Raw genomic sequence first — 14,483 nt, forward strand, 5'->3', positions numbered from 1 at the left:
CCCATGGTTGCCATCCGGGAAACCAAGCTTAATTTTGTGTATGCATGCCTGTGAACAAGAAACCACCATAAAACCATACACTTTTGAGGACAACAAGGTTACTTCTCTGGCAAATGGACTATTGCCTGGAGTTCATTAAAAATAATGACATTGCACTCGTATCATCTGGTGGCAGGCCTGCCATCCACCTTGCCCATCCTTTTTCCTCCCAGAAAGGATGATACCCACCGCTGAACAGTTCTCGTGTGAACAAACATGTTAGGAAGAATTGAATGCAAAAATATTGTTGCGGGCCGGGGTCGGGTGAGAAGACCACCGGGGGTGGGGGGGGGAGGGGAGAGGGATGGAAGCTATCTCGGGTTCCCACCAGACTCCCTGGAATTGTAGGCCATCACACATGGATAATTCCGTGACGCGGCAGGTCACTAACTGACCGTGAACGCCAATAACTCAACCATGTGACCTAGGGTCCTCCGTCTCTGGTTTAACTGGATTACCTATTGAATCACGTGACCTAATTACCGGGGTGTCTTCAGTACGCCTTATCCGAACCAGATCAGATGCAGCCGGGCGACTGCCAAGGACGTACCAGCTAAAGGGAACAGATCATTGGGAATAAAGTCCCGGCTAGGTTAGGATATGGATCATGCTGGATCAATAAAGGAAAAGACAAAAACGAGCTGGGAACATTTCCACAAAGGATTTATTACAGGCAGGCGAGGAAAGATATGTGGCACAATGAATAGTTTTTATGATTATGTGGCACACATAATAATATGTGGCACACAACACCCTGCAAAACGTTTCGTGCCTTCCTTCAACACCAACCCAACCACAAAACGACATCCATTTTGTTAATTTAACTATCCTGCCAACTAATATTAAACTAACCCCGGGTTCCCTTTGGTGGGATTCTCTCCACCCTGCAATCATTCGTTCGCACCATGCATTCCACATTCATTCCATTTACAATCTGGCCCGCTGACCCGCACTCGCTCATCATTTTTGTATTCACACCGAAACGCTACGAACTCTACTCCCCCAAACTAACTCAGCTCCCCGTCATCCCTCACCCAAATGCACGTTCCATTTAACTCCATTGTTAATCTACATCCCCACTATGTCTCTCCTGGTTTCCAATTAATTCTAATTGCTCACCTAAATTCCCCCTAACTGATGTTCTTGGGCCCACATGGTGGACTGCTCCTAATGCCCCCATGAGGCTGGTCTATCTAATGCTAAACCCTTCCCTTAAGTAGTGCTCCTTGGCCCGGGTCGAGGATGTTTACTACATCCTGGCCAGGCTTTGTCTACTCATGGCCATTCCTGGCAAGCCTTCTGCTTCCATGGCGGTGGTCGACGGCGCACTCGTCGCCTGTTAATCACATTAAATGCTTGCATTGGCTGTCGGGCTGTCTCCCACAGGAAACGCCATGCTTTACACACCCACCATTCATGCTGCGGGATCCCCGCTGAAGTCACGCGCATTGGGACTGCCATGCGAGCTTCGCTACGCCCACTCCAACCACACACATGAGCTGTCCGGTGGTCACAGTGCCGCTTTCATTCATGCTGCGTGTCTCGTGAGCACCCCTCACGTCTTGCAGTACGTCTAGCCTCGAACATGGGCTCTCACGGGGAATTTTTTTTTTTTTCCAAATTCATTTAATCCCTGTTTGCTTTCCTTTTAGCCATACACACTCCGGTAGTGTACCTGACACAGATCGTTTCAACGCCAGCTCCCTTGAAGCCATCAGCACGTCGAGCAATGATCTGCGCTTGGGAGGTTTGCCAAGCACGGACCGTGCACACTCTAGTACCTCATACGCATAGTCCCGTGGAGCCAGCGTGGTTTCCAAAATAATTTTATCCCGCTCAGGAGGCTCCCCCCTCCTGTCCGTTCCACTAACCGCGACTCCCGTCTGGGTTGATCCGTATCCCATTCTCTCCCGTGCACTCAACCATGCCATGTTATTCTTGTTCCAGACACGTTCTGACACACTTCATACAGGGTGCTTGTTTTACCCCAAGAGATCCTGTGGCCTCTACCCCTCCCCCTAAACTCGGCATGTACCCTTTCGCATCATGCAACCGCTCCACCTTGCACAGACTTACCAGACTCACCTGGTCACGGCGTGCTTCAAGGGAGCGTATCGTCTACCTTTGTTCCTGAGGAAGGTTATCCTGACCCTTACATCTCCGGACGTGTCCGGATGGGAGTTTGTCTCCGGACGTGTCCGGATGGGAGTTTCTATCCTCTTTTTATCCTCTCTTTCCCCCTCTGTTTCCTCTCTCTCTTTCCCCCCTGTCTTTCCCCTCTGTCTCCTCTGTCGCAAGGCGACCGCAGGGGGGGCCCTAAGGCGTTTGTCTCCGGACGTGTCCGGACGGGAGTTTGTCTCCGGACGGGAGTTTGTCTCCGGACGTGTCCGAATCGGAGTTTGTCTCCAGATGTGTCCGGGTGGTGTTTATGTCCAGACTGGAGTTTGTGTCCTGGCGTTGTTTGTCTGGATGGGAGTTTGTCTCTGGACGTGTCCAATCGGTGTTTGTCTCCGGACGTGTCCAATCGGTGTTTGTCTCCGGACAGCTTTGTTCCGAACGTGTCCGGGCGGTGTTTGTCTCTGGACTGTGTTTATCTCCGGACATGTCTGGGTGGTGTTTGTCTCTGGGTGGTATTTATAGTATGACCGGTAGAAAATGGATTTCAGACATTATTTTGTTTTCATCTTCACTGTTATTATATGCAGAATCATTTTCATGAGACAGTATGAATGATAATTGACACCCCACCACACGTCTCCCTTTCTTTCCTTCCTCTCACCTCTCACTGACTTCCCTCCTCCCTCCTCCCCCCCGCCTCTCTCTCCCTCCCTCCCTTCTCATTCTCCATCTCTTATCTCCTCTCTTCCCCCCTCTCTCCTCTCTTTCCCCCTCCCTCCTCTCTTTCCTCCTCCCTCCTCTCCTTCCTCCTCCCTCCTCTCTTTCCCCCTCCCTCCTCTCTTTCCACCTCCCTCCTCTTTCCACCTCCCTCCTTTCTTTCCACCTCCCTCCTCTCTTTCCACCTCCCTCCTCTATTTCCACCTCCCTCCTCTATTTCCACCTCCCTCCTCTCTTTCCACCTCCATCCTCTCTTTCTACTTCCCTTCTCCCTCTCTCTTTCCCCCTTCCTTCCTCTCTCACTTTCCCCCTCCCTCCTCTCTTTCCTCCTCCCTTTCCTCCTCCTCCTCTCTTTCCACCTCCCTCCTCTCTTTCTACTTCCCTTCTCCCTCTCTCTTTCCCCCTTCCCTCCTCTCTCTCTTTCCCCTTCCCTCCTCTCTTTCCCCCTTCCCTCCTCTCTCTTTCCCCCTTCCCTCCTCTCTTTCCCCCTTCCCTCCTCTCTCTTTCCCCTTTCCCACCTCTCTTTCCCCCTTCCCCACCTCTCTCTTTCCCCGTCTGTCTCCTCTCTCTTTCCCCGTCTGTCTCCTCTCTCTCTTTTCCCCGTCTGTCTCCTCTCTCTTTCCCCGTCTGTCTCCTCTCTCTTTCCCCCTCTGTCTCCCTCTCTCTTTCCCCCTCTGTCTCCTCTCTCTTTCCCCCTCTGTCTCCTCTCTCTTTCCCCCTCTGTCTCCTCTCTCTTTCCCCCTCTGTCTCCTCTCTCTTTCCCCCTCTGTCTCCTCTCTCTTTCCCCCTCTGTCTCCTCTCTCTTTCCCCCTCTGTCTCCTCTCTCTTTCCCCCTCTGTCTCCTCTCTCTCTTTCCCCCTCTGTCTCCTCTCTCTCTTTCTCCCTCTGTCTCTCCTCTCTCTTTCCCCCTCTGTCTCCTCTCTCTCTTTCTCCCTCTGTCTCCTCTCTCTCTTTCTCCCTCTGTCTCCTCTCTCTCTTTCCCCCTCTGTCTCCTCTCTCTCTTTCCCCCTCTGTCTCCTCTCTCTCTTTCCCCCTCTGTCTCCTCTCTCTTTCCCCCTCTGTCTCCTCTCTCTTTCCCCCTCTGTCTCCTCTCTCTTTCCCCCTCTGTCTCCTCTCTCTTTCCCCCTCTGTCTCCTCTGTCTTTCCCCCTCTGTCTCCTGTCTCTTTCCCCCTCTGTCTCCCCTCTCTCTTTCCCCCTCTGTCTCCTCTCTCTTTCCCCCTACTGTCTCCTCTCTCTTTCCCCCTACTGTCTCCCTCTCTCTTTCCCCCTACTGTCTCCTCTCTCTTTCCCCCTACTGTCTCCCTCTCTCTTTCCCCCTACTGTCTCCTCTCTCTTTCCCCCTACTGTCTCCTCTCTCTTTCCCCCTACTGTCTCCTCTCTCTTTCCCCCTACTGTCTCCTCTCTCTTTCCCCCTACTGTCTCCTCTCTCTTTCCCCCTACTGTCTCCTCTCTCTTTCCCCCTACTGTCTCCTCTCTCTTTCCCCCTACTGTCTCCTCTCTCTTTTCCCCCTACTGTCTCCTCTCTCTTTCCCCCTACTGTCTCCCTCTCTATTTCCCCCTACTGTCTCCTCTCTCTTTCCCCCTACTGTCTCCTCTCTCTTTCCCCCTACTGTCTCCTCTCTCTTTCCCCTTACTGTCTCCTCTCTCTTTCCCCCTACTGTCTCCTCTCTCTTTCCCCCTACTGTCTCCTCTCCCCCCCCCCAATCTCGGTGTTCCCATCAGCAAAGTGACAGGTGGTGTTTGCTCGTGCAGATGTGCAGGAGGCCATTTGGCCCATCGGGCCTTTGCTTTATCCACACCCCATTAAGTTATTTTATTTCTGTGTCCTAACCCTGTTCTTTACATTTAGGCCTAAGTCACATTTGGCACGGTGGCCGTAGGGTCTACAAAATCTACGGCCACTAGCAATTATACGGCGGCCTCAGTATTTCCACTCTCACACAATGTAGCAGTCACATATGTTTTTATTTTTCGGGGAGCCGCACGGCGTATTTATAAATTGTGGAGACCGAAAACGTGGGGGTGACCTTAGGGCGTCCCTGCGGCGGCCATATAATTTTCAAGGCAGACACAAGGTAGCCTCAAGGTGCCCGCAAGGCGACCGCAGGGGGGGGGGGCCCTAAGGCGAACGTGCGGCCAGACGGACGGTAACGAGTGGGTATATATATATATATATATATATATATATATATATATATATATATATATATATATATATATATATATATAATCAGTTCTTTTTTTACTGAAATAAAAACATAACAGTTCAGAATATACCAGTACAGGTATATTTTACTGAATATACTATAACTATTATATATATATATATATATATATATATATATATATATATATATATATATATATATATATATATATATATATATATATATATATATATATCTGAATATACCAGTTCAGAGTATAGGCAAACACCTATACTCCGATCTCTAGCGGTAGCGCACAGTGGATGCACGGTTGACGCAGACTGCCACGGAGGCCTGCGTAGGGGAACCGTGTGTCGACCCTGCATTTCCTGCATGTAGTCACACAGACCGCAAGGCCACCGTACGTTGAACACAGGGACGCCTTAGGACTACCCTACGGCGACCGTGGAAATAGTGCGGTCGCCGTAATTTTTTGGGGGTTGGCAAAATTCATTTTTCATTGATAAGAGCCTACGGCAGCTGCACGAATAAGGCAAGCCCACCGTACGCCCTACGTACGGTCGACGTGGAACACATCTACGTCATGGCTACGGCTTGTCGAATTGCTATGGCCAACGTAGAAATGAAAAAAGTTATAACTCCGCGCTATAATTCCAAGGCGACCCCTACGGCCTGTAACAGATAGCCATACGGCGTAGGGCCACCCTGAGGCCACCTCAGAAACTCTGCGGCCGCCGTACGTTTCTGTCAATTCAGGGGGGGGGGGGGTATGGCCGCCGAATCCGAGCCGTAGAGCAAATGTGACTTAGGCCTTACTTATATTCGCATTCAATTAAAACTTTCTTCTACTTCGACTTCTACTACTACTTCTTCTACTACTACTTCTACTACTACTACTTCTTCTTCGACTACTTCTTCTTCTTCCTCCAACTTCGGGCTCAACTTCAAAACTTATTGTGGAGTTGGCCAAGGGGAAAAGTTTGGCCCAACTCTTTTCAACACCCTCCTTCACAGAACCGTTGTTCGACCAGAGCGGATTTTGTGCAGGGACATGGATTTAGCCAGGTTGCTGGTAATAACTCACCTGATTTGTCATATCTAAACTCTTGGCAGGATATTCAGCTGTGGTACCATCACGCAATGGCCTTCTATTTCTTGAGAGCTTCCACGGGATAAATCCACAAACTGGATGCAGATGAGACAGCAGAATTTCCACCATCCCCCCCCCCCCTTTCCATCATGCTCTTAGATGCACGACCACCTGCTGGTGCTCTATCCGATCAACCATTTTGGGTTTGGTTAAGTTTGATGCCTCCGAGGATTTCAAACCCAGATGAGACAGCTCATTTACAGACATGCTACCAACTGAGCTATCTCTCACTTATTCTCAGCACTACTGAAAACTCTAAGTATTCGGAATCTAATTGTCACTTTGATATGCCACTTTGTTGGTAACGATTGTCGAGGGATTGTTTGATGTTGCTTACAAACATACTATAATACATAATGGAGAAACTTCATAGTTACAGTTCTCTGCTTTGTTATTAAAATTGAGTTTCAAGTTTGTAACCCTGAAATTTCTGTTATGTCCAATTATTTTCTGCATCACCTTTAGTGCATTGTATGAGTAAGGACTCCTCTGATTATCCTCGATTATAATAGTCTTTTAAAATCTCATAACCTTGAATGTCGAGAGAGAATCTTGTAGGATTACTCTTTGTGCGTTTTGCCATTATGAATTTAATTTATGAGCAACAGAGTTTCAAATTGTATTTTGAGTTTGCCCCCTCGGTATATTCTGCTTTGCATCCAAAACTAAAAACTTTTTGGGGTGAATCATTTTTATGGTACAATTTTCAAATAATTTGGAATGGTATCCCGATTACGAGACCATAATTTTTCTTGTGTAGTTGCTTCTTCTCCTGGGCTTTGATACTATCGATACTGTTTCCTCATCTCCTGGGCCTGGATACTGTATGGATACCTTAGCTCTAAGGATGGAACAATGTACAGAGACTGCTTCTCTTTCACCCTTGGGTATGGATAAGGTGGTAGCCATGAGGTAATTTCCCACTTCTCATCTAATCTTGCTCCCCCTTTCAGCCTTAACAATTTTCAGACATGAGCATGTCCAAATGTCCACTCCTTATCGAGTTCCCCAAGAGATTTCCACTAAACTCCATCTCTTTATCACATATTTTCCTCATTTGTGGAATCGCTTTCCTCTCCAATCCTTCCATGTGGAAGGTCACCGCCACCTCATGCCATCTTGCATCCACACTTTATTACAGCGCGTGCGCTGTATACAATTTCACCGAGTCTGAAATGTCCCTGGCGTCGTCTACCACGTCTCCGGTGTCCCCCCCCCCACATGCCTCAAGACAGCTAATGACGGCCGTCCGGTAGATGCAGTGCGTAACCTCGACGGAAATGGCGACAATTGACGGAAATACCCGAGTATTTCAATGGAAATTTGTGAAACTAATGTGTCATATGTGTGAAAACCATTTAATTTATTGCTTGACGGAAAAAAACGAAGAAACGCTCCCCTCATGTACGAATGAACGAACGAAAGACGTCATTTCTGTCCACCATGGCATTTCGCGCCGAACGCAGAAAGCTAAGTTCTTATGCCATCATTCTCTTTAATATTAGCCATAAACAAGTGTTTCGTCATGCATTAGTAGTTGAAATTTACTTACAATCATTCTTTTGCGGCCTCCTGCCACGCTGTATCGAACGATTTCATTATTTCTGTTATATATAAAGGTGCTTATCACAATAATAACAAGATTTTTACATTTCAAATATTAAGTACGCTTTTTAATTGTTTTTCAACTGAAAAAGCATAAATTGCATCTTTTAACATTAATATACTCATTTGATTCACCACACGCGCTGTAATGAAGGATTTCACTTGTTTGAATACATCTTGCCTACTGACTCCCAATAGTGATGGTTAAGCTGGAAAATTATAGGGTGAATGTTACAAGAAAGAATCTGGGCTTCATTGTGCTATTTATTGGTATTGTTGAATTGAAAGAGCCATGATCCAGCTCCCCATACCACCCAGCCCTCACAATCTCATGGATTTCTCTTGTAGTGACAACTGACAGGTTACTAATCTCTTGCTGTCCTATCCTGTTTCCCACTGTCATCTTCCCATAACTGAACTGTAGGTCTGAAGAATCCTTTCAGCAGTATTTTGGTGATATGCCCTGGTTGGCTGTACCGTATGCGGACACGCAGCGTCGTGAATCCCTTGGGAAGCTGTACAGTATCCAGGGTATGTGGCCACGATCTCCTTCACGCTGAGCTTTCCACGACGCGTCTCCTTGACCGGGTAGCCCATTAAGGTTCTTGTTTATTTTCACAGCAAAGGTCAGTCAGGGTCACCAGCATTCATTTTGAATTGCCAAGTTACTTTTACCACTTGGGTGGGCATGCACACAACTAACATTCGGGTCAAATTCGTGTTCTATTTTTCTGCTGAATATTCTTATCAAAGATGCATCTTATTCCAACCTTCAGTTCCAACTCTTTCACACCATTCCACCTAGCCTTGTTTTTCTTTGTTTCTAAACACTCTCTATACAGTGTTTGGGTCTTTCCATCCTTGGAGTGTTTAAGGTGGTACTTGGTGACTTGCATACATGTCACAGATGTGGTAAGTCTTTTCAGTTGTATTCTGTATCTTTCTTTGGTCCTATACAGGGCACTGTTGGAAGTACATCTGCTTACCCCTGCCCATCTTTTCAGGTACTTGGTACAGGTTGCCTCTTGACTCTCAATGTAAGATATTGGGAAGTTAGAGATGGTGAACTCCCAAGTCATGTTTGGCACAATTGCATTATTGTATATCCACATCATGATTCCAGTCAGATTGTTTTTCTCAGTTGTTTGTAACATTGCTACCAGCTTACACTACCATATAATACAGCACATTATTTAAATCTCGGCCGATCTCTGGTGGGCAATTTAAAGTGATATTTCCACAAGTGATACTTTATTCCTTGAACACACTGGACACTTGGGGGGGGGGGAGTTGGATATACTGTAACCATATTGGCCTTGCTGGACCACACCGTCATGTTTTTGTGTGATAAAATGTACTAGAAATATAATTTTCCACAGTGATTTTGTTTTTTGGGGGGGACACTGCACACGTGAAAAATCTTTTTGAGGCATACTGTAATCATATTTTTCCTTGCTGGACCACACAAAAGTTTTTGTGATTATCAGTTAATCACTAGTGATCAATTGATTTTGAAGTTTTCGGCACACACACACACACACACACACACACACACACACACACACACACACACACACACACACACACACACACACACACACACACACACACACACACACACACACACACACACACACACACACACACGTCAAAAAATGCACGACTCCAAACTATGAGTGGTGAATGCGCAGGCACCAAGTCCCATAAAGCCCTTGCTGCATGCTACCAGCGGTGATATCACTATGTTGGTCTCTGGTCGGAAAACGACATTAATTATCATCATTGCATCTGACAGCAAACTATTAATGACTCCGGATTCTGTTTGGTAAAGCGGGAGATAATCTGCATGGCAGGTGGCAGTTATCCCTCCTGGTATAGTGGAGCAAGGGCTGTATGGGACTCATTGCCAGTGCTTTCCCCACTCAAAGTTTGGTGTCGCACATTATCTGGTTTGTAACCAAAAGGTTTTCAGTCACAAGTGTATGGAGGCTTGCGATGTTGCCCCGATTATGCCCGAATGAGGGTGAAACCAGTCGATAACTCCATTTCCCATGCACTTGTGACATTATCTGAAATTATATCTTTGCAATTAGTGCCATGAGATAGCTCTACCGGGAGCCGCAGACAGTATGTGTGTTGTGGCGATGACATGGCGTCCATCTCATGTCGTAGAACGACATTAATTAATTATATGTTTATATTTATGTATGTACACGGTACATACATATACGTATGATATATATTATACACGCTACTTGGTCAAAAAGTTTTAGAACATCCCCATTTTTCCAGTTTTTACTGAAATTTAAGCAGTTTAATATTTCATTGTACTCTGAGAGAACAGAGCAGAGAACAAATAATATAAACAATTACAGATAAAAAAGAAATCATGGAATCGTTTTGTTGAACAAAATTTAATATAAATTTTTGACTCATCAAAGTAGCCACTTTTTGCAGATATAACAGTCGAACAAACTCATGGCATTCTTTCCACAATGGAAATCAAATATTGTTCGGAAAGTTCTTCCCAACACTGTTGCAGAAGTTCCCACAAATGTGTTGCACTTGTCGGTTGCTTTGCTTTCACCCTTCTGTCCAGTTCATTCCAAACCAGCTCGATGGCGTTTAAGTTTGGAGACTGTGCTGGCCATCCATGATTTGAAGCCTACCATTTTTTTCTTTTCTTCTGAGGTAGTTCTGACACAGCCTGGAGATATGTTTTGGGTCATTATCTTGCTGTAGGATGAACACCTGACCAACTCGGTGAAGACCAGAGGGTATTGCATGGCGCTACAAAATGTTGTCGTAGCCCTTTGAGTTCAAGGTGCAAGTCACCGACTCTGGATCCAGCAAAAGAGCCCCAGATCATCACGCTTCCTCCTCCATGTTTGCAGTTGGTGTCACACACTGAGGAACCATCCTTTCGCCAACTCGACGGCATACAAAAACCCTACGTGATTAACCGAAGATTTCAAATTTTGATTCATCGGTCCATAAGACCTTCTTCCAGTTTTCAGTAGTCCACTGGCAGTGCTTCATGGCTCAAGCAAGCCTCATTTTCTTATTTTGCCATCTTAGTAATGGCTTTCTTACCGCCACTTGACCTGTCAAACCTGCAGCTCGAAGTCTTCTCTTCACAGTTGAAACTGAGACTTCCTGACTTCGAGCAGTGTTCAGCTGTGCTTGAAGCTGCTGTCCTGTGAGCCGCCTATCACGCAAGCTGTTGACTCTCAGAAACTTGTCTTCTGATTGTGTTGTGGCTTTGGGTCTGCCAGACCTCTTCATGTCAGAGTTTCCTCCAGTTCCCAAGTGCCTTTTGATGGTGGAGGAAACTGTACTCACTGACACCTTGGTTCCTTTGCAATTTCTCGAAAGGAAAGACCTACACTTTTAAGGGTTATTATGATCTGTCTGTCTTCCTTTGTTAATTGTCTTTTTCTCGCCATTATGATAGCAATATACTACTTCCTGCAGTGCAACATTGTCGAAATAATGCTTCAGAGGGTGGAGCAACACAGTCTGTTCCAACACTACTTTTATACAGAGGGTTTGTAACTAATCAGCAAAAGTTGGGACACCTGTAGGAATTGTTTACATCAACTTTCAAAGCTTAATTTACTTCCATTGCTGTAGAACAGCTGCAGTTGCTAACCCATTACTTGCTCTCTGAAAAGGGCCTTTTTTAACGACTCTGAAATTTACATTATTTTTCAGTTTTTGGTAACCTAAACTTCTTGTTTTTTAACCTCTGGCGGTTTACCGCTTAGCTTTGTACCATTTCAGGTTATTCACTGGACTTGAACTGCTTAAATTTCAGTAAAAACTGGAAAAATGGGGGATGTTCTAAAACTTTTGACTGGTAGTGTTCACATATGTATGTATGTATATATATATATATATATATATATATATATATATATATATATATATATATATATATATATATATATATATGTATATGTATATGTTTATATGTGTATATATGTTTACGTGTGTAAAAATGTGTCATATACATTGTATATATATATATTTTTTTTATATGTATGTGTATATATTGTTGTTTCCGGAGGTCAAGGTGAGAAGACCACGAAGGGGGGAAGCTATCTCGGGTTCCCACTAGACTCCCCGGAAACGCAGGCCGTCGCACACGGATAACTCTGTGACACGGCAGTTCGCGAACCGACCGTGAACTTCAATAATTCAACCACGTGACTTCGGGTCCTCCGTCTAAATTGGTTACCTAATTATAATCATGTGACCGAATTACTGGGGGAAGCGCCCTCGGTACGCCTTGTCCGAACCGGGTCACCTTTCCGGGTCAGATGCAGCTGAGCGACACTGCCAAAGACGTACCGGCTAAAAGAATGGATTTTTGGGAATAAAGCCCCGGTTAGGCTAGGTTACGGACCATGCTGGATCAATGAAAGAAAAGACAAAAATGAGCTGGGAACTTTCTACAAAGGATTTATTACAGGCAGGGGAGGAAAAATATGTGACGGTGAATGTAGTTTATTGTTGTGTGAAAGCAAAGCGAGGAAGAAATGTGTGGTGCGACAATAAAACAAGCAACTTACAAAAGCAGACACAGAGCAGACTTGCACCAATATTGCAATCTTATCTTAAGCGAGGATAGGCGCCATAACACACACACACACACACACACACACACACACACACACACACACACACACACACACACACACACACACACACACACACACACACACACACACACACACACACACACACACACACACACACGTGGGTGGGTAGAGCCAGCGTCGAGTGTGTGAAGAAGAAGACTGCTTGCAGCAGGCTCATGCAGAGACCGATCCAAAACCAGACAAGGAAGCTGAGGATGACCACCACCACCACGTCTGACGACGGCTTCACGATCCGTCCTTTATAGACCCTATGGTTCTGGGTGGGGTGCCGTCCCGAAGCGATGCATCATCACCCGAATAGGGCACTCCCATTGGGCTCTGGCCACCACTCGGCCCGGCTGCCATGGCTGGAAGCGGAAGCGGCCTTATTTTACATCTGGCAAGACGTAGCGAAATGAATCGACTTGCACCCAACTTCCGGGCGCTCCTGCGACCGGCCGAGGGCCGCGCCGGTCCCGCATGCACGCTCGGGCACCACCGGCAGGCCTTGGCTGGCGCTGATCAATGCGCTCGCCCCTCTCGCATGCCATGCCACCACACATTTTGTTTTTTACTCCTATACAATGTGATGGTAAGATGCCATTGTAATCAGCGTGCAGACCTGAATGAAGAGGTGCGCTATTCGTGCCCCATACTGCACGATGATAAAATTATCACGGGGCTGTGCACGGGTCCGCCATTGTGCATGCAGTTGGTGTCTCTCACATTAGTGATCTTCACAGGCAGTGGTGGGCGCGGTGCCGGCTCTGATCTGTGTCATGGATTGAAGGAAAGGATTGGATATAATTATTAGATGCAGAAATGGGTTGAAAAGAACATGGCGCATGCGTCCTGTATGGCGTTGGCGTTTATTGTTTGCTTCTACTATTCCCTTCAACACCGCATCCTCGCAGCGGCGCCGTCTTGTGGTTGAGGCTTCTGGCCTCCTGAACAGTGGGTGGAGGTTATCGCTGTGCTGCACGTGTCCCGTGCAGTCTGGTGGTGGAGGTTGTCACTGTGGTTTTCACAGGTGGCCACTGAGTGCTCTGGCCACTTCGATTTATTTCAGGAATAATAGGAAAAGAGTTGTAATATATGTATGTAAACACATATAAACATATACATATATATATATATATATATATATATATATATATATATATATATATATATATATAATATATTGTTACGGGTTTCCACCGCGTTCGGCGTGCGGACCACCGTTCTAGCCAAATCGCGGTCGCGCGCCCACCGAAGGCGACAATCTAGTCGTGACTTTCCGGACCAACCCCGAAATCCAATCACGGATGCCTTAACACATCATAAACGAGTCAATTATTCTGTCCACGCGCTACAGAGTCGATCACCAAATTGTCGATTTACCTAACTATTCGTGCGGACAGAAATACCGAGAGTTTATACCTCAACGAGACCTGCACGAAAACGAGCCGCTGAAGCGTGCTCGTTCCGTATGCGAAGCCGAGCGGTTATATATCGCCAAGTCCCGTCGGACCAGATTTACTTTTAGCGGCTTTAAAAGCCAGTTAATATTCCGAGCGCACCATGGCGGTCAATGGCAGCAAGTGACGCAACGAGCAGGTTGACATTCAAACAATGGGGCATTTATTTACAGTAGGCATGCAGTCAATGAATGGGGGATGGGGACAAGACACGAGCAAAAGCCTACAGCCGAGTTCTATTCGGAATGGAATGTACAAACGAGCACTTAACCATTTCTACTAAATAAGACAAGGCGCCACAGACTTTCACGTAAAAACCCAAGAAAGAAAAGACACGGGCTCGTAAGCCTTTAATATTCCTCAGAGCCGGGATGACTGAAAAGCTCCGAGAGGTCAGGCAGGTTACCTCGCCGCCCCTCGGTAGCAACTCGTTGGGCTTCTGGTTGGCGACCCTTGGTGTCTCCGTCTCGCTGGCTCGTTGCCAACGCGGCAGCGGCTTCGAATGGCGGCTTGGTGGGTCAAGGGCCTTGTGACGCGCCCGACTCTCTACTGCCGTCTGGCTGCTCTCCAAGGCTTCTCCCA

General features: G+C 46.5%; 1 protein-coding gene across 3 annotated transcripts in view; it reads left to right on the forward strand.

The window, feature by feature from the left end:
* The window catches only part of NXN (nucleoredoxin), a 145,731-nt gene that overhangs the window by 89,446 nt on the left and 41,802 nt on the right, over window positions 1-14,483 (forward strand). For 2 of the 3 annotated variants that reach the window (XM_085878516.1, XM_085878518.1), the window contains exons 5-6: window positions 8,223-8,329; window positions 8,758-8,802. In XM_085878516.1, coding sequence (XP_085734642.1) covers window positions 8,223-8,329; window positions 8,758-8,802 — 152 coding nt within the window. The remainder of the gene's footprint in view (window positions 1-8,222; window positions 8,330-8,757; window positions 8,803-14,483) is intronic. The other variant, XM_085878517.1, reaches the window with a different exon arrangement.

This window comes from Eptatretus burgeri, chromosome 4 (genome assembly GCF_056783735.1).
Source record: "Eptatretus burgeri isolate ZD-2024b chromosome 4, Ebu_testis_v1, whole genome shotgun sequence".
NCBI lineage: Eukaryota > Metazoa > Chordata > Myxini > Myxiniformes > Myxinidae > Eptatretus > Eptatretus burgeri.